The 26,796-nt window shown below is 40.3% G+C and overlaps 1 protein-coding gene across 1 annotated transcript in view; it reads left to right on the top strand.

Moving 5' to 3' along the window:
• Nucleotides 1–17,518: 17,518 nt before the first annotated feature.
• LOC147458254 (translocase of chloroplast 34, chloroplastic-like) overlaps nucleotides 17,519–26,796 on the top strand; it is a 35,718-nt gene continuing 26,440 nt past the window's right edge. Inside the window, exons 1-4 of the mRNA XM_086512936.1 lie at nucleotides 17,519–17,679; nucleotides 17,783–17,890; nucleotides 18,255–18,379; nucleotides 18,475–18,739. Of these exons, the coding sequence (XP_086369062.1) occupies nucleotides 17,581–17,679; nucleotides 17,783–17,890; nucleotides 18,255–18,379; nucleotides 18,475–18,739 (597 nt within the window). The 5' untranslated portion in view covers nucleotides 17,519–17,580. The remainder of the gene's footprint in view (nucleotides 17,680–17,782; nucleotides 17,891–18,254; nucleotides 18,380–18,474; nucleotides 18,740–26,796) is intronic.

The following is a 26,796-nucleotide window of genomic DNA, read 5'->3' as shown; positions in this document are numbered from 1 at the left end:
TGCTGAAACACACAAATGACAAAGGTGCCGTATTCTTTGGTAGTTGCCAGTCTTATGTTCACCATGGTTACCACACGGCCAAACATTGCATATACAGTGGGAGTGGTCAACAGGTTTATGGCAAATCCAACTAGAAAGCATTTGGAAGCATTGAAGCACATCTTGAGATACATCAAGGGCTCAGCTAGAGTGCTTATGCTTTGGGAATAGTGATGTATCCATAGTTGGATACACTGATTTGGATTATGCAGGTTGTGTGAACACTAGGCGATCCACATTTGGCTACGTTTTCTTGTTCGTTGGAGCGGTAATTTCTTGGAGATCATGTATCCAGAATTGCACTTCGTCTTCCACCATTGAGGCAGAGTATTTTGTAGCTTCTAGTTCCAGTAAGGAAGTTGTGTGCCCGCTGTGTGGTTATCTCATGTAGTGGGAGACCTTGGTATACATTAGACTACAATGCTACATTGTGATAGTCAAAGTGCGATTGCACTAGCAAAGAACCCCGTGTTTCACTCCAAGTCAAAACACATAGAGGTCAAGTATCGTGTGGTATGGGATATTTGGCTAGCAAACGCATTGAGTTAGTCAAAGTTCACATGGATAAAAACCCAATGGATGCTCTAACGAAGAGCTTAGCATCAGAGCGGTTTGCACATTGCATAGAGATGATGGGCGTAGCGTGAAGCTACACTCATGCTTCAAATTTGTACATTTGTACAATAGCCCCTACATTATTAAACCACTTGGGCCACGTTGGCCTTCAAGTGGAAGATTGTTAGGTTTCGAGCCCCATGGCCAGTTTGTGGCCAGGCGCCCACCCACTTACTCTATTCTTTGGTTATAATGGAAATGGGAGAGAGAGAGAGAGAGAGAGAGAGAGAGAGAGAGAGAGAGAGAGAGAGAGACCTTATCAAACTCAGGATGATGGAAGACATTGTGGCACTTAAAAGGCAGGACCTCAAACAGAGGTGTCTCATGATACTACACAAAATGTAAATATGTAACAAAAGGATTTCACCGAGAGAGAGAGAGAGAGTTTCCACCCTCTAGAGCTCCACCCACCTACTACGTAGTGTTTCCATCTCCTTCCCCTTCTCTCCATCCCTTTCTTGCTCTCTGCGCATCCTGCAACCTACAAGAAGGTATTTTTTTATAGATGCTTAAAATCATCTATTCTAGTATAGGCATTGACTTTCATATGCAACGGTATGCTGCTGGTGGAGTAAAATTGTAATGGTATTTAATTTTGATGCTTATTTGTTATGTACATGTGGCAAGCAGGCTGTCAAGTGGCAAGCACGTTTAATTTATGGCTTATGGAGTTGTAATTATTTTGAGCATTGATTGAAATCTATACATAAATACGTGCAAGAGGGAAAAACTCACTTGTACACACAGAGAGATTGTAACCAATGCTCCATGTTTCTCTCCTCTCTTCTCTTCTCTCCCATAGTATGTGTAGCACTCCAATCTAGGAGGTGTGCATGCACATGCTCCCTTTCTCTCTTCCCTCTCTATCTGTGTGCTATGACAATTACCATGTGTATATGGATTTTAGCATGTTTTACACATGATCACGGTTACTTGTATGCATGTGCAATTTTGCTCTTGTATGCTTGCTATTTTATGCATTTTGCAGCCCCATCACATCTTCGTCTGTTGTAATGGTATCAAAGCCATAGGCTACATCCAGCAACTAAAGATCTTGATAATCAAAAGCTAGGTATTTTGTTTCTTATGTTTGAAAATGGTCTTAGTTGATTATACTTGTAGAAATTAGTGTTGATTGTGCAAGATACAAGCCGCTTTTGGGAATCGATTAGAGTCCCCTTCTTCTCATAATGGTATGGAAATTAGTGTGATTATTCTCATAAAACATTACAAGTGTCCACTATTTATTATCAAAATTATGCCATGATTATTTGGGATTATACAATAGATTAAACTAATCATGTGGAGATACTCGAAGAAGAGAACAAAGTAGCATGTCAGACTTAGAGGGTGTATTAAGAGAATAGAGTTGCAACAAGTTATATCTCTTCCCAAGAAGGCGTAGAACGTGCATAATCAGAGAAATAAAGATACCAAGAAAAAGAAGAAGAGTTAAGAAAGTTATTATTATTTTTTTCTTTCCATCATAGAAACAATCCCGATATACCTCATGATCCATTCAACCACTCTTGAGTTCAAGACTAGTTACCCAAGGGGGAGAGAGATAACAAATCTACCAGTTTTAATGTTGTAGAAATAACCCCAAGAGGCCTCAATGGTTTCTCAATAAGTCTTGAGCTCAAGACTAGATTCTCCAGAGGGAATCAAGAGGATGATCGATTTTCCACACGGGGCAAATATCCCCAAGAGATTTTAAAGGTCTCATAATTTCAAAAGGTGAATTATCTATCAACCGACATAAGCGTGCCTGGCTTGCCAACAAAAGTGGCAAGGATGACAAGAATCAGCAACTTGTGGAACCTATGAACACTCACTACCGATAGCACTTGCTAGTGATGTAGGTCATTGGGTTGTCCCAACCAATTATGATTGGCAAGGGAGCAACACACACGATCAAATAGTAGCAAACAGTAGTTGTACAATGACCTGCATCAGTCTTCAATGGCGTTGGCCATTGAAGATTGATGGCAAGTAGTGATGTCAGGCTTTGCTTGCCAACACGGCCAGGAATGGTGCTTACTATTGCATGATTTTCGCAGCCATAAACTCTCTTTACCCACTTGGGTTGCCATCGCAAGCATGGCCTACTCCAAATTTCCTTGATATGCACAATCCTAGTTGGTAAATATAGGTTTTTCTTGGTAAATAATCTTTTTCTTTAAGGTACATTGTACCTGCCCCAACTCATAAAAAGGAGGCTGATTGCTTAACACATAAACCATTCAAAGTTGTGAAATTTTATAATCTTTTGGTCATTTTAAAGTATTTTTGAAAGGATAGCTCACATTTTTACCCATTACTAATGTGGCAAGTAGTGAGGTTCTCGCCAAGAATTATTTGAGGAATCAAAATTTCTTCATCATCCTCACTAAGGAGGGCATAGGGATAACCAAGTAGAATATCATATTCATCAAGGGATGGGTGTTTTGTATCTTTATTGTTGCATGGTCTGGTACAAGGGATTTACTAGCTCAATTACTACCAAAATGAAAGACATGATGACATTCAATTTGGTCGGTGTCCCCAATTCATTTTAATTGGAGATTTCTTTGAAAGTGAATGAAAAAGGTTAGAATCCTCAGTAGTAAATATGAGATCTCATATGAAAAAAGAATGGACTCAAGGATGTAGAAAGCAAAGTGTGAAATGTGAAAAGTTGTTCAAGGATATGAAAAGTCAAACTATGTAGAGGAAAAGAAATAAGGAGTTTCATTTGCCTATAAATGAGAAAACGTGCACATAATATCCGAGTCTCTCTCTCTTTTCTGTCTCCCCCCCCCCCCCCCCCCTCTCTCTCTCTCTCTCTCTCTCTCTCTCTCTCTCTCTCTCTCTCTCTCTCTCTCTCTCTCTCTCACACACACACACACACACACACACACACACACACACACACAAAAACACAAATAGTCACATTCTTTACGTCTTGAGTGTAATATCCTTAGCCACTGCCTAGAGGAATCATCGAGCAAATTAATTTATTTTCAAATACTAAATTCCTCCAAAAACACGTCATCAAAGGTGTATAAATTGGATACATAGTTGCCATTGTGTTATCTCTAGAAGTTTCTAGGTGACTTGTGAAATAAAAGAAAATTAAAAGTAGAGGAGGCCTTATAGTTTTTCCTTGCTTTACTTGCAAAGAGAATAACTCAACAACAAAATAGTTATGGTAAACATTACTCTATTAAATTCAAGGGAAAATAACCAAAATAGCCTGAAATATGTGGATGCCCTTGCATCATTTTCGGATGGATTTGCCTCAACTTTTGCACATGCTAATCTTTATGACAATGAAAACCTATCTTTTAGTGTCTAAAACACAAAAAGCATGGATATTTGTGATAGTGGGCCATTTGATGACAAAAGCATGGGCAAAAGGTCGGTCAATATATATTCCAAGTGTGGTGTTGTCGTGTTTCTCCACTTCCATGAGTGAAAATAGTGTTAAAAGATGCATATTAAACTTAATTGAAGTGTATATGTTAATTGTGCAGTGTAAAGATTTGATTCTTAAAAATAAAGGATTGATATGGGAAAGCCTCTTAGTACATGTAAGGCAAGTTGGGTAGATGAAGGCCATGTGGTCAGTGATAGAAAGGAAGGTGGGCAAGAGACTAGCTATACTGCATGAGGGAGGTTGAAAAGTTATACTCTATAATTTTTTTTACAAAAGTCTTTAATGGGTCACCTAGGACAAGAAAAACACCGTTTTGAACATTTTTGCGCCTCATGCACATAGGCCAATTCCACATTGATTGAGAGATATTTAAGTTTTCGTACTTTGTTGTTTGTGGGATTGCATGAATAGATGGGAGAAGAGGAATAAAGAAGGAAAAACAAACGAATCTTCATATGCCTAAGCTTCCATGGCTTTAATCTCTATCCCTCTCTAACCATATTTTCTTAAGCTTTCATAGCTCTCGAACTCCCATTATCCTAAGCTCTCTCTCTCTCTCTCTCTCTCTCTCTCTCTCTCTCTCTCTCTCTCTCTCTCTCTCTCTCTCTCTCGTAAAGCCTAAACGGTCATAGCCATGCTAATCGAGCCATATCTCTCTCATAATCAAGCTTCACGAGCTCTAACTATGATGTCTCCCTCAATTTCACATATTCAAGGGTATTGATTTCCTCATGATTGGAATTGAAAGCAAACAAGAGGTTTTAATTCATTAATAAGCTTTGAGGAAAGGAAAGACGAGCTCAACACTAGATGAACAACTGATGTTTGAAGTACGGGTGCCAATCTATGTTCATTGAGGGGCTCAAGTGCATGTGGCTATAAGAGCTTGGACACGCATCGAAATGACTCCAATATCATGATAAATTGGGAGCAATTGGGAGCCAAGCAATAGTTCTAATTATTTGTAAATACTCAATCTATTGATTAAAATTTACCCTTTTTTTAAAACCACCGTGGTAATTGTTAAAGGTCGATTAGACAATACCTTGTACAATTTATTCCAGTGTTAATGATATAGTGCTCATTTTGGGGTTCTCGGTAGCATCTATCTATTTGTGTCTACTCTTTTCTCTCTCTAACATATCTCATATATAGCTAGCAGCCTGATAATGTCCTGGCTCCCCTCTCAAATCCATATCCCCTGAGTATTTGCAAAAGGACATGTCATTTTGATGAGCTTCTCATGCAAGAACTTGTCACTTGGGATATGCTTATGGCATGTATAGGGCAAAGAACCAGTGTCTTCTATACAAGACAAACATGGAGAATAATATCATGATATGGACTTGAAAGTAGTAAGTCTTTTTTCTAGTGAGCTCACAAAAAACCTATGCTAATAGGAAGGATTTGTACCAAGATAGGAGGATAGAGGTTGCTAATTTTTTGTAGTGAGTTAGCTAAGGACACAAACTGAGGCAATGCATTGGTCGGCGGTGAATATGCCAAGTGTAGGGTAATACCATTCAAATTTGTTACATATCGGCTAGAATCCAAGCTTGCTATGAAGCAAAATTGGATAATACAAGTGGCACTTTCCAACTTGGAAAGCAGAAGTATTTTGTTCACTAATTAAGAAAAACATAAGAATTGTGATGTAAAAGCACAGTCTAATTGTATCATTTTTTACAACAAAGGATCTTGTATGATGCATAAGATTGAGAAAAAGTGAGAGCAGTAAAAGTCAAGGAGTGTTTCAAATGTTCAAAATTTTAACCTTAAAATCAAGAGTGTTTTACTGTGCCTCTTTTTCAGCATGGTTGTGACAAAGAGCCACTATTTTGGTTAAACACAAATACAAAAAATTGGTGCATGTTGTTACAAAGCAACATTATTTTGATCAATGGAGAATGATGATGTGCACGAGCTTGATAGTGATGTTCATTTCTTTTGTCCCAATGTTATGATAGGAATTGTTAACCACTATGAAGAGCTGTGGGACTTATTGTATTGGATTGTGTTGTTTTCTAGACGGAAGTTGTCACGGCTACCATTTGAGGATGATCTGTCGCCTGGCTCACCAGCTATCTATTGAGAATCCCTCGTTGGTGGACAACATGGATCTAATGAGAGAGAGAGAGAGAGAGAGAGAGAGAGAGAGAGAGAGATTTGTGGTCTCTTGGGTTTGTTTCTCACTAAGAAAACAAAAACTTCGATACACTGTGAAGGTCTCTTAAGTGTTATACGGCATTAAAGCCCATGGGATGAATCTTGAAGGTTCTTTTATTTTTTAGGGGGTGGTTCCCTATGACATTAGAATCCTCTTCTCCTCATCTTCTCTTACATGGTCTTTGGGGCCGCTTCCTATGTTGAGGGAAAAAAAATCACTTCTTCTTCTCCTTTATTTTTCCATATGCACATTTAAAAGCACTCGATGAACTTGATACCTAGATTATCATGCCTTGGTCATCTTGCACTCATGCACAGCCATATTCTCTTCGCACCAACAAGAAAATTATCATGATACTACATATTAAAGCATTGAATAAACACCATGCTTTGCTCTCAAACATGTAATTTTTCTTAATTCTTCTTCTTCTTCTTTTTCTCTTAGCCCTATTTAAGCACTCTAACAAAGAAATAAGAGAAGATAAATTCAAAACTATATGAAGAGAAATGATAACTTAGCTCTCTCTATATGTCTTCTAAATCACCTATCTTTGTGCCTTCAAGAGCTTTACCCATGCTCTAATACTACAATTGTTATGATTTTGTCCACCCTCTCAAGTGATTGACTTGGGATGCTTAGAAAGTCACTATGTTGGTGTGGTTTAACATAGTCATGTAAATTAAGGATAGGTGGACTTTTTATACTTGCTTGTTGTCCTTGTGGTTAGTGATTTAACTAACGTGTGGATGGATGAATTGTAGATTGGAGCTGGAGGAGGTTTGTGGAGTAGTCTTAATTATTTTTTTACAGTTGCCGTCATGGTTGCCACCCAATAAATTAGTTTGTACAACTTAACCTCAAATACGTTAGTTTAGAAATAATGCTCATGGGAGGCAAGTCTTGTAAACATGTAAATGACAATGACATACTTATAAAGAGAAGCTTAAACTTGGCACAAGTTACTTTAATAAAAATATCAATCCCAGAGACCCCTGTGCCTTGTGCCATGTACTTTGGGGGACTAAGATTAGGCAAATGTTGTGTAGATTCTCTCTTCTCATCTTTACTCTATGTCGTTTATGCTATTGCTTTTGTGTACATCATTCTTATTGTTCTTATCTTAGTATGTTGTCATAATTGGTTGATTGTGTGTGTAAGTTTGTGTCCAGTCCGTCTACATTTGAAAAGCATGAAAGGAATGCTTGGTTGTGTGTGTAGATTTTTCATTATCTAGTCTAGTAGTGTTTCCTCCCCTTCTATCTGTATGGTGCGCAGGGTGTTACGTGAGTTGAGGTTTTGAGCGAGCTTTTTGAGTGAGTGTTGGGGTGAGCTTTTTTCACATATTTTTCAACTAAGCAATTAAAAAAAAAAACCTCGGTTTGCTCCAAAAAGATTTTTTAAAGCGAGCTTTTCAGAGAGATTTTTTTAAATCCCTCGCTCTCTCTCTCTCTCTCTACCTACCTATCTCTCCCTCCCCCTCTCTCTCTCTATCTATCTCTTTCTCTCTTTTCCATTTCTCTCTCTCTATACACACATACACACACACACATGTTTCAAGCCAAGAGCGGCACAAGGGGTGTATTGGCGAGCTCTCTCTCTCTCTCTCTCTCTCTCTCTCTCTCTCTCTCTCTCAAGAGAGAGAGAGAGAGAGAGAGAGAGAGAGAGAGAGACATAATTAAAGGCTAGAAAAATATATTTTCCCTAAGAGGTGAAAATAAGGGCCCCAAATTTGAAGCTTTTGTCCGTAAGAACACAAACTTGTGTAAATTTTTTGGTTATAGCTATAGCCAGGGAATTGTATCGGTTAGTTATATGTCCTCCAGAGGTTGGAGCTCTTGAGATAACTGCTTGCTTGTCTCTTTGGATTTACAAAGCTGTAGAAGCCTTCTAGGGAGCAGGGTGCCTCTAAAGAATGGTTCTAGTTACTGCCATCACTCGACGGAAGTACATGCGTTTCTAAGTTCTCTGAAATCTTTCTGCCCTCCTTCCTCCCATCAGACGCTTTGATAGCAAAAAGTGTTCGGGTTAATTGTGTATCATCAATGGTCTAATTATCTGGTTTGAAATCACTATCTCCAATCTTTTTAAATTTGTGTGCACTTGAGAGTAGGGCTAACCCACAAAATGAATGTGGCTTCTCCTTTATTAGTGGTGTGTTTCTTATATCATTCAAATTGTTTCCCACATGCTTGATTCTATCGGTTGATTTCTCTACAGGCAGAGAAAAATTGCTCTCTAAACCTAGTGACGATGGAGCAACACCTTGCTCTGCAAATGTGCATAGTCGTGGGTTGTCATCATAGATGCCATCCTCACAACCATTTTTCTCATCCTTCTCATGGAGACTAATGTTGGACATTTCTTCTTCAGGTGTGGATGCTTCATAGTCGCAATCTCTTGGCTTGGTTGAAAATGGTGTTTTGCTTGCTGTTGTGTCCTCAAAACTAGCATCCATATTTAGTTTTTCTATAGAGCTATTTAATCTCTGTTGAACGTTGGTCATTGGCACTTCCCTTTGGATACTCAAAAAGTTGTGGAAAATTGTGTTTGTTCTAGTATCCAATTGTTTCAAGAACAAAGTTTTGAGGGAGAGCATTGGTGATGAAGCCACTTGAACATAGCCCGAGGCATCAATCTATACAATTTCTTGGCTACAACTATAGCTATAGCGCATGGTGTATGGAGCCGAGAGCGACAGAAGGGGGGTATTGGCGAGCAGAGAGTGGCCGCTCCCTAAGCTCTCTCTCTCTCTCTCTCTCTCTCTCTCTCTCTCTCTCTCTCTCTCTCTCTCTCTCTCTCTCTCTCTCAAGTGGGGCGAGAGAGAGAGAGAGGGAGCATTTTGTTTATATAAACATAGCGTCTAGCTGAGCTTGAGAGAGAGAGAGAGAGAGAGAGAGAGAGAGAGAGAGAGAGAGAGAGAGCAAGAGAGAATTAAAGGCTAGAAAATTATATTTTCTCTAAGCGGTGAAAATAAGGGGCCAATATTTGAAGCTTTTGCCCATAATTGCACAAACTTGTGTAAATTTTTCAGTGTCCATGAAGGCAAGCTCAAAATCTAACTAGGATTTTAAAATTTCAACCAGTTAAATACACTAGACCCCACTTTTTTCCTAATTGGGGATATATATATATATATATATATATATATATATATATATATATATATACATATATATATATATATATATATATATATATAACCCAAATAAGAGAGATAGATAGATAGATTTTATTATCGTCCTCGGAGGTCAAATATGACCTATGGGACCAAAGTTACATGTGATGTATTATGTGTATGGCTAACGAGTGACTCTTGATGCTCCAAAATTGTGGTGATGAGAGTCGCAATGGAGAGCCCACGCTGTGGCTAGGAGAGGAAATTGTGTAGGTCTAAGTCGTGGCTAAAAATGTGAGAGAAGCAAGTTCGAATGTGACCAAAAGCCGAGTACTCCAATAGTGTGTGGTACTCAGACTCTCAAACTTGTAGCAGTGAGCATAATGTGCACAATCAGTTTGACTCTTCTCCATTGCCCCAACGCCCTGTCTCGCATCGAAGGGAATGGAAGCTAAGTTGAATGGCTGTGATAGTGCATATAGCCGATAAGGGGATAGACTCAAGCATGTAGCTGTGAGTACGATTTCCTCTTTCAGCGAAGAACATGGTTTTGTAGTTGAGGGCAATATGGGTGGTGTAATGCATGAAGCGTGACCCACCGGATTTCTCCCGAGCCGTAAAACATTGGCGTCGTAGAAAATCTTCCTTCACTTGGGAGTCAATTGAAGCATCATGTAGCAAGTGTAATGCATCCCATCTCCCAAACCACTTCTTTATGTCTTGCATCCATCCCGTGCTCAAGATCTTGCCTTTATGCGTCTTTTGAACTTTTTAGAGAGAGAGAGAGAGAGAGAGAGAGAGAGAGAGAGAGAGAGAGAGAGAGAGAGAGAGAGAAAGAAGGCTAGAAACATATATTTCTCCTAAGCGGTGAAAATAAGGGGCCAAAAGTTGAAGCTTTTGTCGGTAATTACACAAACTTGTGTAAATTTTTTGGTTTTCTTAAAGGCAAGCTCAAAATCTAACCGAGATTTTACAATTTCAACTGATTGAATACACTAGACCCCTGTTTTTTTCTAACAGGGAAGAGACATATATATATTTATATTTATTTAATTATCTAGTTTTGTAGCACCCAACTGAGCTTGAGAGAGAAGAGAGAGAGAGAGAGAAGAGAGAGAGAGGGAGAGAGAGAGAGAGAGATAGATACATAGAGAGAGAGAGAGAGAGAGAGAGAGGGCTTTTAAAAAAAAGCTCGCTCTGAAAAGCTCTCTCCAAAAACTCTTGTTGGAGCAAAGAAAGCTTTTTTTTTTCAAATTGGTCAATTAAGCAATATCTGAAAACAGCTCACTCGAAAAGCTTGCTCCATTCCCATCCCCGTGGTACGCAAGTTTTACAAAATATTTTACATACTTGTAGCATTTGCCTCTCTTGGTTCTTCAACAAATTGAATGGGCCCTTTGCAATGCGATTGAAAACAATAACTTGCCTGCAAGGGCGATGTCCTTTATTACCAAATGAATGAGGATGAAGGGGATGGATATTGGGCGAGCTTTTGGAGAAAGCTACCAAGCAAGCCTTTTTTCCATATCCTCTTACCTTTCCATGACTCACACAAAAGCTCGCCCCCATAACAAGCATTCCCCGCTTTTTCAATGGTATATTTTACACAAGTTGTAGTGCAAGGATCATTGAGCGTATCTGATATATTAGACTTGTGCTTGAGACACGTATAGATAGTTCTATAGTCTATGACCATGTCTACTTAAAGAATATCCTTCTACAAGGATCTATTCCACTATTAGGGCCCTTATCTATATGTGCAAAAAATCATAAAATACAAGCATTGCCAAAGTTACAAATCACCTTTAATTTGTAATTAAGCTCCTTGTTGTTCGCAAACTTTGCGCTTCCAAAAGAGCTTTCAATATTGTCTTTTAATGCTTTGGCTTGTTATTCCGCTATTTCCTCTACGAAAACTCAAGCTTATGTAATATTTGTTCCTCATGATTGTTATAAACCACTTGGTAACTCATTATGGATAGAGAATTAACCCCCTTATTAATTTGAATTCGTCAAGTTGTTGATAACTCACATAAACACAAAACCAATGATAACTTGAGAGTCTTTGGTACTTTCAATGCACACTTCCATAATGACTTTAACTTTGGATTTTTTATCCCTTGGTTGGTTTCTGTCAAATTCACACTTCACATGGTTCTCCAAAATGCAAGTTCAAGTACTTTTAGTATTTTTTGACTATGTTTTAGACTCAATTTTGATCAATTAGCTGAGTTTTAGATCTTTTGTCACTATAAATCCTATGGTGAGGTTTAATACTTGATTGCAAGCCTCACAAAAATATTCCTACCAAGTTTGGCACACGTTTGAGATGAAACGCTGAAAATTAAAGATTTACTTCTTTTTTAAGACTCTTTGATGGACACTTTTTGCCCTCAATTTTGAGTTTTAAGCATCTAAATGACTTGAAATGAAGCATGAGTGCTCAAATTAACATGGACATACACCTATGAATTTGGTTTTTCAGAGAATGTCCTTGATCCTCTCCAATGAGAAAATAGGCTTACTTCTTTGAAATGAACCGCGTTTTCTCTATTCGGCCTAATTTTTAAGTCTTGGCAATCCAAACGGTTTGAGATTGTGTGTGCCTAAGGCTACGTGCCATTGATATAAGGGGTCAAGATTAGTTTGATCCGAAAATATGTTTGCTCTTTTGCAATAATTTCCATCTTTCTCCCTAAAATAAATTGCATTTTTTGCTTTTTACTCTAAATTTGGAGATTGTATGTTCAAATGTTTCAAGATTTTTCCAACATGATGTGTGTATTAAATTTATAACAGATATCTAGGAGGATGTGCCAAAATTGAGTCAACACATTTATTAATATTTTCACATACTTTTGGCCGATACACATCATTGTTCAAGTAACAAATCTTGTTGACATTTGAAAACCTATTTTCAATTCAAACTTTAGCAATGACTTCAATTCTGGATTTCCTATGCCTTGGTTGGTTTCCGTGAAGTTTTTCACTTCACATGGCTCTCAAAAATGCAAGTTCAAGCACTCTTAACGCTTTTTGACTATATTTCAAAACCAATTTCGATCAAATCTTGGAGTTCTTAGTTTCTTGTCATGGTAAATTCTAATGTGAAGTTTAATACTTGTTTGTAAGCCTCACCAAGACTCTTTCTACCAAGTTTGACACACTTTCAAAGTCAAATGCTCAAAATTGACAAGTATTTTGTTTTTTGCAAACTCATCGATAGACACTTTTTGCTCTCGATGTTGAGTTTTAAGTGTTTGAATGACTTGAAATCAAGCATGAGTTATCAAAATACTGTGTATATGCAACTTGTACAATTGGTTTAATGTTCTTGATCCTCTCCAATGAGAAAATGGGTTAGTTCCTTTGAAATGAACTAAATTTTCTCTTGTTGCTCTATTTCGTGGTTTTAGCAATCCAAACGGTTAGAGATTTTGTGTGTGTGTTCTAAGCACCATGGATATACAAAATCCAAGGTTAGTTTGGTCCAAAAATGTGTTTGGAAAATACACTGCGTTTTTTAGGTCCAAATTTTTCTTTTGTATCAAACCATGCGTCTTCGTCTAGTTTTGAAACCATTGAGGAGGAGGATGGTTGTTTTTCTTCCATAAAGTGAGAAGAAGTGCTATGATGTTCATATTGGAATTTTCACATATTAGTATCTTACAAACAATCACTATGGTGTGAGCGTCTTCCTATCCTACCGTACCTACAATGTCCAACACCATTCAATGCATGATTGATGTGCAAATAACAATCAAATGTTCTTGTCATCTATTGTTGCCAACCTAAGATGGGCTACTTTGCCAAATTGGTATAGATCCATGGAATTCCATTCGAGTGGTGACATTGATGGTAGTCCGTAGATTGGATAGTTTGCATGCAAAAAATAGATGGAAGAAGAGACTAATATAGCCATCCACTCTCCCCCAACTCTCCCTCACAAACACTCACACGATTGTCACATTTCACACGTGATTTGATACTCAAAAATAGAATCATATATCTTGATCTTTTAACCCCATATCAAAATACGTTATGGTCACATTTTCCCCATCAAAGCCTAAAACCAAGCATGTAGTTAATTTCTATTGACCAAAATGCAGTCTTCATTGGGTAAACAAATTGCATTAGGAATCAACCTTGCTCAGTGTTTGTCATCAATGGGAAGAATCTCTCTAGGTCAAGCATATGCTCCAAGGATTAGAAGAATTCTTTGAGCTCCTTCTCTGTCGGCTCAAGTGCATCATGCTCTACCATACAAAATATCAACATTGTTGCCTCGTAACATCACAACATAAAATCCAATTTTTAGATTATATAATGGAAAAGCCACAAACCTTCACATTAACTACTACGAAAGGTTGGTTTTGAGTGTCCATGTTCTAGTTTGCAATGAAAATTGTTACGAGGCTTTCTTTGAAGTTGATGAGACTTTGTACAAAATCACCACATACCCTTGTTGAAGGTGTGTATGGTTTCGTTGGCATTCGAGGAGTCTCAATGTGAATGGCCTTTTGCACACACTCCTCTCTCTCTTTCACAACATTATTATGCTGAAATTCTTCGTTGGCAAGAAATCTACTCTCCTCGTATTCTAAAAAACATGGATACAAATAGTAAATTGTCTTGTTGAAATTTCGTGCCAATAGTGCAAAGATGAAGATAGTGTCCTTGATAGATATGTCCAACGAGGCAAATATGGTATGAGCATTTCAAGTGTTCAATTGATGTTTATTCGACTATCTAGAAGGATAAAAGTAATGAGACTACCTGCAAGTATTGGATAATAAGTTGACTTAAGATTAGAAGTACTTAGCCAACAATGCTAACTTGCAACAACATCACTGGCCAAAAATCCGAGAGAGTCTTTTTAATATTTGTACCACCTCTTCTTGATGACTTTATCTTCCCAAGGCCCAATCCTTTGGGCAATATGCCTCAAAGTATTGTAGAGATTGTGGGCTTCACATTCTATGATGCTCCATAGTACCTTGACATGAAGACAATCCCAAAAGTAAACATGGTCTGCTGTAATTGATAGAAACAAATTTTGTACCAATTCTCAAGAGAGAAACATATCAATCCATTTTTCAGCACGAATATCAATAAATTACTCATTGTGGAATCTCTAGACTCTTCACATTTACAAGATTCGTGGATGCCTTTGTGTGAACAATGAATGATTTCTTTCATTGAGGAAGATAAACACACACAAGGGCATATAATCTATTCTCAATAATCTACTCTGAATGATTCATTTATTCAGTGATACGCAAGGTTTCGAAAAACAAGCTTATCAAGAACAATTCATAGAATGTACAAATTTCATGGAATTATTATTTGCATACATATCTTCACCAATCATCTCCAAGGTTTGGATCTACAATAGCAAGGTAATATTTTTTCATTCGTCTATTAGGTCTCCCCAATCTTGGAAAAATAAAAAGTCTTTCGAAACATAGCAAGTGTGTAAGGAAAGGGTGAGTTTAGGAAATGAAAAGACAGATGAAGGTGGAAAGTCAAAAGACCTTTTGTGTCCGTATAAAGAGGTGGTAGACTTCACATTGTATATTTGTGTTTCACTTCTCTTTTATTTCCCCTTTAGCGTTTTCTTCTCTTTAAGGTGTCGTCTCTCTCTCTCTCTCTCTCTCTCTCTCTCTCTCTCTCTCTTGCGCATGCACACATGCAAAGTTGTATCCGTCCTTTTCATGTCCAGCCGATACTATTGCAAATCTACATGCTTTGTCAATGCCTCTTGCTGTGTGCTATAGACCAATGCATCGTCTTTGTTGTTATTGAGAGAATATTTGAGTTAGGAATACCTTTTATTTATTTTTGAAGCCATTAGGAATACCTTTTAATTTCATTCGTCTATTAGGACCATATGTATCAAAAAAGTCTTCTTGTGTTGTTTCTAAAACTCTAACAGCAACATCAAATCTTTTTCAGCTTGAATTTTCTTGAATGCTAGCACATATATGTCCCGCCTCACCGTAGAAGATTTCACGATACCAAAATTGATAAAAAGGGTGAAAAGCTAGTAGGCCATACTCATAGGTTATAAGCAGTTGTGACATGATAGCCACAGAAACATTGTACTGAGCATTCCTCCCAACTTTCTTTTTATATCTATCTACAACCATTTCAAAGCTTGTCCCATTGCATGCACCATCCAAAGCATGTCAGTGTATGAAGTGATAACATAGACAATATCATTCAATCTATATAGCAGATCAACAAAATGGACACAAAAGATATTATCTAATGAAGAATACTTGATAGTAAAAATCTATTTATATTAATGACAATGCTTAACATGTCTATCTCATTGAACTTGTCCACCTTCACAAGTTGCACTCGTACTCTTGAGTGCAATGAAACATCATTTTGGTTTGCCAATGATACATGCAATTAATTTTAGACAATCCACTTAAACACAAGCAAGAAAAATGTTCACAATTGAAACAAGTACTCTCATGTTTGCAAAACTCCTATCCAGGTGGTTAGCCGATGGTTGCCATCCCAAGTGCATAACATCTTCTTAGACAAATCTTTCCAGTAGTTGTTAGCAATTTCATGCCTAAATTCATCATTAGCTTGTTGCCATAGTGGATCCTAGTGCTCCGTAATCTCACTTTCTTATCAAAGAAAGGATGCATTAGGTGATTAGCAATATTAAACTTTAAAAAAAATGATAATACCTCTTTTCAACCTAGGAAGTGTACAAAAATTGTACATTATAGACAACTTGAGGCCATGAAACAAGAAAAAGGAATGAATTACATGACCAATCCATACAAGAATTTACTACCAAGTGGAGAAAACAATCATTTCAAAGATAGACTAACAACCCCTACAAAAGTGCGTTTCTAGAATGAAATAACTTGAAAAGGAGAAAGGTTCTGAAATAAACAAACATGCTGACAAACATAAAAGCCTAGGCATTGTGAGGGTCATCTGTTGTCAACCTTGCATGATACATATCATTGCAACAACCTTAAAATCGAGGGATCAATAGAATGCATACACAACTGGCACATACAAAACCAATCCAAATATTCCTCAATAGTATTCTTTCTTTTACTCCATCACCCCTCATTCTTGTCTTTAAAATTAAGACTTGACCTCTATATTATAGATGCATGAGATAATAAAAATCAATCTTTACACTTTTTAGCTCTAAAATAGTGATTCTCATTTCATAAGTAGAGGTGACAATTTTATCCAAAAAATTATTTACAACATCTGTAAGATGGATGCAAGTTGTGAACAACTATCAATGAATTATATATTTTGGCTCATCCATGAAAAAATTATCACAGAAAGTCCTTGGTTTGGTATTCCATGCTTGATAAGAGTAAAAAAGAAAAGAAAAGAAAAATAACATGCTCTCATACATTATAATAGGTTCAAAGTTCTGAAGGTTGCTTAAATATCCCACAAAGCTAGGGATTCATGTGAACATTTCACTATCTGAGTGTAGTGCAAGAAAATCACACCCAAAAACCCCCTTCACCACAACTCAGGGTGCTAGGCACCCCAACAACTCTCCTTTTTGAGTAGTGATTGCCTACTATTGGCTGAGCTGCCCTTCTGGGTGGTGGGTGTCTCCTACTGGCCTGGATCGCCCTTCTGAGTGTTGATTACCTACTCCTAGGCATTAGGCACCCCGAAAATCTAAATAGATTTTCAAATTGCAGTCTTGAGAATTGTGCATCCCCCAATAACCGTTCCTTTTAATGAGGTGTGCTCTTAGCTGCTTGGCACCCTTAAAGTCTCCCTTTTGAGTGGCAATTGTTTTCTCTTAGCCTAGACCTTTCTTATGTAAGGGTGCAGGCCATACTGGCTGGGCGTCGCCCATTACTAACCATCTTATTCTTTGCATAATACAAAATAGATAAGGGGCTGTGGATGCTTTATCCACTTTGAGCTCCACCCACACTGTTGCACTCTCACTCCTGCTCTCACACTCGCACATGCTCTCGCTCGCCTCACAAGTGGTATCAGAGCATCGGGTGTCGGCATTTCCTTTGCATGCCCTCGAACACCCACGTCGTGAGTTCAATTCCTTCATGTAGAATCTCAGATTGTCCCGCTTTCACGTTGTCAATATGTGTTTAGTCCACAACTCGCCAGTAAACATATCCGGCGGAGAGACGGTGTGAAATGGCCCGCTGATAAAGGATTAGAGTTTCTTTCTGCTTCGTCTTCCTTCGGACCATGGCGTCGAGCCAGCCCAGAGAGTGGACGGGATTGCAGCAGTTCCCCGTCGCTACGCAGAACGCACTTCACACTTTACTAGGAAAGCTTAGAAATGAGGTAATCTCTCTCTCTCTCTCTGTGTCTGTGTGTATGTGTCTCTCTTACATTCACTATCCTTTTCTTAGGCTGTGCTCTTCCGTTGAACCTGTGTTATGGGCAGGATGTCAAATCCCTTACCGTCTTGGTTCTCGGCAAAGGTGGAGTCGGCAAGAGCTCCACGGTCAATTCTCTTGTTGGAGAAAGAGTTGCAGTTGTCAGCGCTTTCCAGGTACATTAATGGGCAATCCCCAGTCCAGAGGATTCTTTACTGCGTTCTAGGGTTGGATGAAGGCTATGCTTTTTTGCTTCAACTTGAATGATGCAAGGATAGGATAGGCCAATTCTCTAGCGGGATCCAATAGTTAGCTGATAAATCCCAAGGCTCTAAAATTTTATGATAGTTACAGCTAACACCCTTGAATACAAGAGTTAAGAATTTACCATAGAATCTTGTAAAGAGTGACTTATAAAGAAGAATGATCTTTGTGGAAACCATCAGACCAGCACAACTATGTGGTTACTTCTTTGAGGGCTCGATGATCAACATTGGTTGAAATGTAGTTTCCTTATTATTGTTTTTGTTTAAATGGCAGTCTGAGACAATGCGTACGGTTTTGTGCTCTAGAGTACGAGCTGGCTTCACTTTGAATATAATTGACACGCCTGGGCTTGTAGAAGGCCTATTTGTCAATGATCATGCTCTGGACACAATAAGAAGGTGAAGGCACTGCATTCATTTGTGACAAAACAGGCACATTAGTCAATCGCATTCTGTATAGCTTTTTCAAGGCCTTTATGGTTTGCTTTGATCAGGTCTTTACTGAACAAGACAATCGATGTGATGATTTATGTTGATAGACTTGATGGCTATCGAGTAGATAATCTGGATAGACAAGTAGTCAGGGCAATAGCCAGAAGCTTTGGGCCTCAAATTTGGAAAGTCGGTATGGTTGCTCTAACACATGCTCAGCTTTCCCCCCCAGATGGTATCAGTTATGCAGATTTTGTTGCAAGAAGATCAGCAGCTTTGTTAGAGACAATACAGAAGGAGGTTGGGTTCAAAAAGGGAGATCCAGAGGTATGCTTTCAAGGCTTTGCATTGGTTTTTTTGAGATACCTTTAAAGTTCAGTCTTCATTGTTTGGCTCCATTTATGTTGAAGAGAGTTACTTAATCTTGAGTGAGAGTACGTCAATAATATTGTAGCATCTCATGAAGGTTCTTTCTTTTTGCTTGTGGAGACTCTTGTAGGGTCTCCTTGCTCTTTTATATTCATTAAAAGTAAATGTTTTCATAGGGCTTTTATATTGTCTCTTGTTTCTGTTAGGTGCCAGCGGGCTGTAAACTTAATGCTTCCCTATGGAGGCCTTCCAATGATGAACTATCACAAAAATTACAAGTCAATCTTTCTACTTTAGCGGCATGTTGTTGAGGAATATAAGGCCAATTACACACTTAACTTGCGCCTGCTATTCTTAATACTTTAAGCCATTAATTGCTTCACATGTCGAATTGGGCGCATTTGCTTATTATACAATGCCATTCTGAGAGAGACACCATATCTTAGCTGGAAGCTAGTGCACATCCAAAACCGAGAGGGATTTGGACGGCACCATGAGCCTTCCCAAATATGTCAGAGCCTTTTCAGCCAATGGTCTCCAATTCCTCTGATTTGCTTCACAATGATTGACGCTCTAGCTTCCAATATGGTAGAGCCTCTTGTTTTGAGTTTTGGCAGTGTGCAACTCTGTGCAGGTGAAAACAAGCCCGCCGTCTGCAACTTGACTCCATGTCCTGGGCAGCCCGCTGTTGGGATTAGGCAATGTGTAATTTGTCTAAGTCGATGATGTGGAAGCGGAGAGAGAGAGAGAGAGAGAGAGAGAGAGAGAGAGAGAGAGAGAGAGAGAGAGAGAGAGAGAGAGAGAGAGAGTAACAGACTTGGACACTCCAAGTCAAGAATCAATCACAACATCACCAAATAACCACTTCAAAACAGTTCACAGTTCACAATAGATTTGCAATGGCCCGGCGGAGTTCCGTGCCTAGAGATATTGGCCCCAAAGACTGGCGCCCCTTTCGGTATTTCTTTATGTATTGATGTCACAAAACGGGAGCGTACACGAGCACTTAGAAATCTGAACAAATAAAATACTTTGCAAATGTGAGAGAAGGGAGAAGATCGACACAGTATTGGGGACCAGAAGATGGGCTGGTCCCCCCCTGTCAAGAGTATTCTTTATTCAGGGAGAATTCGTATACAAGCACGAGAACCCAAGGAAACCCCTCCGTTCTGCAATCTTAGACCCGAAGGTCGTTCTTTCCCGTAAAGGGCTTAGGCACAAGGCCGTTCTTTCCCGTAAAGGGCTTAGGCGTAAAGCCGTACTTCCCGTAAGAAGGGAGATTCCTGCAAAACAAACCACACAAAGCAACAACTCTCAATGCGTATCAACACATTATACCTGTCGCTCCTTGCTCGGAAAAGCGACCTCCGTACTCAGTCGTCATACGAAACACTTTCAGATTTTCGTCGCCGGCACTTGCTCCAGAATCCTCAGCGCTAACTCCTTCTACTGCTCCTGGCATGTACAAAACTGGAACGCTTGCTGCCTTTTATAGGCCCACGCACCCGGCGGAAATAGGGCACAAAAAGCAGAAGCTCTGGCGCTTCTAGAGAGAGGAGAGAGAGAGCTCGCTGTTTTTCAGCCCTGCGTAGCTTATTAGCGCTGGGTTTTTAACGTAGGCTTTTTTAGAAGAGCCTTGCTTTATTTTATTATAAGAGGAGTGACCGGCCACTTTATAAAATAAAGTGTGAACCTGTTCAAACTTTGAAAACCACTCAGTGAGTTAGAAACAATGCGACACAAACACATTCCAGGCGTCCCCGGGTGCAGAACACGGCACAGATGCAATGCCGACACAGACTCCTCGTGGGAAAGCACCGCCCTCCTGCGAATGTTCCTGCTTTTCGTAAAAGCTTCATTGAACCCATCTTTATTCTTGTGCTTGCGTTCTTACTTACTCAGTTCGGATTTCCTCCTTAGCCTGCGGAATGCCCCCTTTCTGATGCACCCGTCACCCATCATGTGACGCATCAAGGACACTCGTAACCCGACCCTTTCCACCGAACTTACGAAAACTCCTTCGCGATGTTTACCGTCACCCATCAAGTGACACATCAAAGTTATCCGTTCTTGATGGCACTTCTTATAGCTACAATCTTTTAACAGTTCTTAGTGTACACAATAAAATATCCTAGAAAAAGAAATTAATCATTAAAAGAAAAAGAATAGTCTAGTTAGCAACATCCCTCTGGCTTCTAAACAGTTGACCTCAACTGTAGTGCTTGGACATATACCTCCAGTATCTCGGGATAAGCTGCTAATTCCTCCTGCGTCATCCACTGAGCATCTAGATTCGAATAGTTCTTAAACTTAACCAAATACTTCCGTGTTATTTTTTCGGACTTGAGAGGCCGCTCCTGATGACTTACTATCTGCTCCGGTTGGAGTGTTTCTTTTGTTTCCTCAACCTCAAGAGGTTCCTCAGCACTAGGCTGGCTCGGAGGCGGTCCCATATGCGGCCGGAGTAAACTGACATGGAAAGCATTATGGATCCTCCAATTAGGCGGTAGCTCTAATCGGAAGGTGACATCATTCACTCGCTCAGTGATCTTAAACGGCCCATAATAACGGTTAGAAAGTTTTACCACCTTCCCCTTATGAGACGCTTGTTTCTTAAGTCTTGCCTTCTCAAACTTGAGTAAGACTAACTGTCCGACTGTTAAGTCTAGATTCCTCCTGTGCTTGTCTGTAGCTTTCTTATGCTTTTCGTGGGAGCGTAGAATAGCTCTCCTAACTTGCCCGTAGGCTGTGTCCAAATCCCGGACAAATTCATCTGCTGCAAAGATCTTATCCTTAGTTAAAAGGATTGGTGGAAGCGAAGGCTTACCATAGAGAATCTCAAAAGGTGCTTTCCCCGTCAATGAGTGTATGGTATTGTTATACGCATACTCGACAAGAGGCAAATATTTCTCCCAGTCAGATTGTCGGTCTGACACATAAGCTTTGAACATATCCAATATTGTGGAATTGGCTATCTCACTTTGCCCGTCCGTTTGAGGACGGTAGGCAGATGAAAAATTCAGCTTCGTACCAAGATTATCTATCAAGGCACGCCAAAAATTTCCTATCATGCGAGGATCTCGATCACTCACAATAGACTTAGGCATTCCATGATGCTTAGAGATCTGTGGTAGAAAGACCCTAGCCATATTATCTGCTTTGATTGTTTTCTTGACTGGTATAAAGTGTGCTTGCTTGCTAAACCTGTCCACAATGGTCCAGATCGCGTCATTTCCAGTCTGAGTTCTAGAGAGGTCCATGATGAAGTCCATGGCAATACTTTCCCAAGGTTCATTAGGCACAGGCAATGGTTGTAGCAACCCAGGCGCCTTATGTCGATCATACTTCACTTTTTGGCAAACCAAGCATTCCCTGACATATTTATCAATGTCTGCTTTAAGGCTAGGCCAAAAGAAATATCTTTCCATTGCTAATACCCCGATGACCCGCATAAGGCGAAGCGTGTGCTTCATCCATGATCTTCTTTCTTAACGGTTCCGCCACACATACGGCCTGATGGTGGTAGAGATAACCGTCCCGAATGGAATAGGGAAACTCATTCTCTCCACAATGTAGCTTTCCCCAAATGGTGGAGAAGTTTGGATCATTCGGATACAAATCCGGTAGTGCTTCTAATTCTTGGTGATACACCGAAGTGATAGCGTTCACCCTTGGCCGCCTAGACAATGCATCCGCGACCACATTCTTACTCCCAGCCGTGTGAAGGATCTGGAAGTGAAACATAGACAAAAAATTTGCCCATCTCATTTGCTTCTCAGATGGTTTCCTTTGTGTAAGAAAATACCGCAAACTCTGGTGATCAGTCTTGATCACAAAATCCGCTCCTTGAAGATAGTGCTTCCAGTTGGATAAGGCGTGAATCACAGCCGTGAGTTCCTTTTCGTAGATTGATGCATGCAACTCTGCATCCTTAAGCCGTCTGCTTTCGTAGGCCACTGCATGACCTTCTTGGTTTAACACTGCTCCGATGCAATCGCCTGAAGCATCGCAGTGTACCTCAAATGGTTTCCTTAAGTCAGGCACTATCAGAATAGGTCCATGGCTTAGCAAGTACTTGAGCCGATCAAAAGTTCCTTGGTGTCTCGATCCCCATCTGAAAGGAATCTTCTTCTTTGTCAAGTCATGAAGTGGTCCTGCTACATGAGCAAATCCTCGGACAAACCTTCGATAATACGAACATAATCCCAGGAAGCTACGTACATCATGTACCGTAGTGGGAATAGGCCAATCTTCTACCACTCGGATCTTGGCAGGATCCATACTCACTTGATTGTGAGAGACTATATGGCCGAGATAGTGTATCTTTGAGAGAAAGAACTCGCTCTTCTTTGCATTCATATGCAACTCATGCTTTCGCAATTCTTGAAACACTAGGTCCAAGTGCTTCCGATGTTCCTCTTCTGACTCAGAGAAGATGAGTATGTCGTCAAAGAATACTCCCGTAAAAGCTCGATACAGGCTGAAAATGCGGTCCATCATGCGATTGAGTGTCGCGGGAGCATTGGTCAAGCCAAAAGGCATTACCAAAAATTCATATAGTCCAAAGGTTGTGCGGAAAGCAGTCTTATGGACATCCTCAGGGGCGATCCGTATCTGATGATACCCACTCTTTAAGTCTATGCGACTAAAGACACTTGCACCCTGCAACTTATCAAGTATATCATCAATCCGAGGGATCGGAAAGCGATTCTTGATCGTAATCTTGTATAAAGACCTATAGTCTATGCACATTCGAAACGTGTCATCTTTCTTCTGCACCAGTAGAACTGGAGAGCAGTAGGGTGAAGCACTTGGCCGTACTAACCCTTTCTCTAGAAGCTCGTTGACTTGCTTCAAAATTTCCTCTTGCTGAGCAAGACTCACCCGATAAGGGGGTTGATTGGGAGGCGAGCTACCCGGTATGAGATCTATGCGGTGATCTTCCGGCCGTACCGGAGGGAGTTCATCAGGAGGTGTTTCCGTGAAACAATCTTTGTACTTTTCAATAAATTGAAAACGCTTAATTTCCAGACTAGAGAGAGAGTCCCCACTAGTTTTATCCTTCTCACGTGCAAAAATCAAGTAAGCAGAAACACACTTCTTCATTTCTTTCTTAATGGAGATATGGCTTACAATTGGGAACTGCCAATCTCCTACATCAGCATGAATCTTTATTTTCTTACCCCCATGATCAAAAGTGAGGGTCTTTTCCACATAATCGAGAATAGGTGTCATGTGGAAGTGCCATGGCATACCCAAGATGATATCACATCCCTCAATGGGTGCCATCAAAAATGATTCGCGGTCCTTGTACTCGCCAATCCGAAGATTGAGCTGTCCTTGCACTGGAGTTGCATTGGTTGTCAACCCCTCGAATGCCGATCCGGATGTTACCAGTGTGCCAAGCTGAGCCGGTGTGAGGCACAAACTTTTCGCAGTATCCAGGGAGATGAAGTTATGCGTGGATCCTGGATCATAAAGAATCAGTACTTGCTGGTTGTTTAGAGACCCCCAGCCCTTCAGAAGTTGACGCTTCCCTTTCTCCGTTTCTGTGCTTCCTTGAACATCTGGAATTGAGTTCGAGCTTGGTGTAGCGGGTTCCTTCCTTGCTTTATCTTGCCTCGTAGAGGCTTGTTCTTGCCGTTGCTGCTTTAGAGGGCAGTCCGGCTTCATATGTCCTTTCTCTCCACAGTAGAAGCATCTTCCTTCCTCTCTGAAGGTTTGGAGTTGAGTAGGAGAGAGATACTTAGTTCGCTTGCCATTGCCCTCTGGCTTCCTAGAATGATCATGGTCCCTAGATGGAGGACGTTTTCTTCCTTGGCCCCCTTGGTCATCGTAGACCCCTCTTTGTCTCACACGGTAGGTGCTATGCTCCATTTCTCTGGGCGTCCCAGTTGAGTGCAAATCCTCAGCAATGATTGCTGACTTTATCATCCTCTGAAGAGTGTCATGCGGATACACTTTCATACTCTTTCGTAGCTGCTGTTGGAGACCCGCTTCGAACTTTCGTTTCTTTTCCTCGTCGGCAATCTTCATGAAGGGAGTGACCTTCAGAAGAACCGACCAATACTTGTCCACATAGGTCGTTACTCTCTCATGTTCCTTCTGTGCGAGCCAGTCCCATTCCTTCCGTATGTCCTGCTCGAAGTCAGGCGGAAGAAACTGTTCATAAAATTCAGATTTGAATCTCTCCCAAGTTCTGGCTTGAGAACCTTCTAGAATCTTAGCTAACCACCAATTACTGGCCGTTTCCTTGAGGTGCATCCCCACATGGCGCAATTTGGATCTTTCTGTGAAGTGCCCATTGGTAAAGGCGACTTCAAACTGTCTGATGAAGGACAATGCTTTGGAGATATCTCTCCGTCCGTTGTAGGTTTCGAACTTGATGTCCTTGTCGCCCGATTTGAAGACTCATGCGATGTTGAGACTTGCGACCCGTACACGAGTACTTAGAAATCTGAAAAATAAAATACTTTGCAAAGGTGAGAGAAGGGAGAAGATCGACACAGTATTGGGGACCAGAAGATGGGCTGGTCCCCCCCCCGTCAAGAGTATTCTTTATTCAGGGAGAATTCTTATACAAGCACGAGAACCCGAGTACGGCTTCACGCCTAAGTCCCTTACGGGAAGGCACGGCTTAGCGCCTAAGTCCCTTACAAGAAGGAACAGCCTTGTGCCCAAGCCCCTTTACGGGAAAGCACGATCTTCGGGTCTAAGATTATAGAACGGAGGGGTTTCATCGGGTTCTCGTGCTTGTATAAGAATTCTCCCTGAATAAAGAATACTCTTGACGGGGGGGGGGGGGGACCAACCCATCTTCTAGTCCCCAATATTGTGTTGATCTTCTCCCTTCTCTCACCTTTGCAAAGTATTTTATTTTTCAGATTTCTAAGTGCTGGTGTACGCTCCCGTTTTGTGACAATCGATCAGTGTTCAAAGTACAAGAGTGGGTCGGGTTCTCACTCTCAGACTTTGCGTCCAGATGCTCTGCAAAGTGGGAGCCCAAACCACATATTTAAATTACAAGGGATGCCAAAAGCAGAGCCCAAAAAGCTTAAAATCAAAAGCCTAAATAAAAGCAAAGGCTCTTTCTTCTCTTAAGCTCTCTTGAGTTGTCAAATAAAGCAGAGGACTTCTCTCTCTCTCTCTCTCTCTCTCTCTCTCTCTCTCTCTCTCTCTTTCTCATACTTGCATAGAGAAAAGCAAGTTTCGCAATTTTCGGAAATTCCTTGTTTGGCGCCGCAAAAAGCGGGATCCTGCCACGTCATAATGTCTGTGCTTTTTCCGAGAGTTCAGCCTGTTGCCCTAGGGTTAGGGTTAGGGTTTCTGGCAGATTTTAGGATTTGCAGGTTTTAGGGTTAGGGTTTCCAGAATTAGGGTTTTCAGCAGCAGTCTCTTGAAAGCATTGTAATCGCCCTCGATTACGCCTGTAAAACAGACAGAAGCCATAAACCGTCTTAGCAGACACTGACTGTTAGTACCTACGTACTAGGAACACACATCTAGCATATGTACCAATCGACAGTCACATCACACGACATCACAGGACATCACTAGACATCACAAGACATTCAACATTCATTCGGATCTTAGACCATGATTTATCAGCAATCTAGCTAGCAATCACATCTAGATCCAATCGGGACCTCATCGATGTCCGATTGATCAACCCCTATTGCAACCATGTCTATTCGAGATCAATCAGACCAAAATGCTGTAGTCATTTCGTCCATCAGTTCCTGCACTTAAAAGAAGTCAAGAACAAATCAGTATCATAATCAGGAATTCCATTTCATAAAGTCATCCAGCAGAATACTGTCAGCTCTCAGTATCCCTGAAGCTCAAAGAGACATCAATGACTTTAGTATCAAAATCAAGGCATCTGTTGACAAAGGAGCGGAGTGACTCCCCTCTTGTGCATCCCACTGCACCAGATCTCCGGCCAAGCTGAATTCTGGGTTCTATTTGGAGTAGACTATGCTAAACCAAAAGCATTGAAGTAAAGTTTCACAATC

Source organism: Adiantum capillus-veneris, chromosome 5 (genome assembly GCF_014529385.1).
Source record: "Adiantum capillus-veneris isolate H3 chromosome 5, ASM1452938v2, whole genome shotgun sequence".
NCBI lineage: Eukaryota > Viridiplantae > Streptophyta > Polypodiopsida > Polypodiales > Pteridaceae > Adiantum > Adiantum capillus-veneris.
This window is presented reverse-complemented; position numbering and strand designations above follow the sequence as displayed.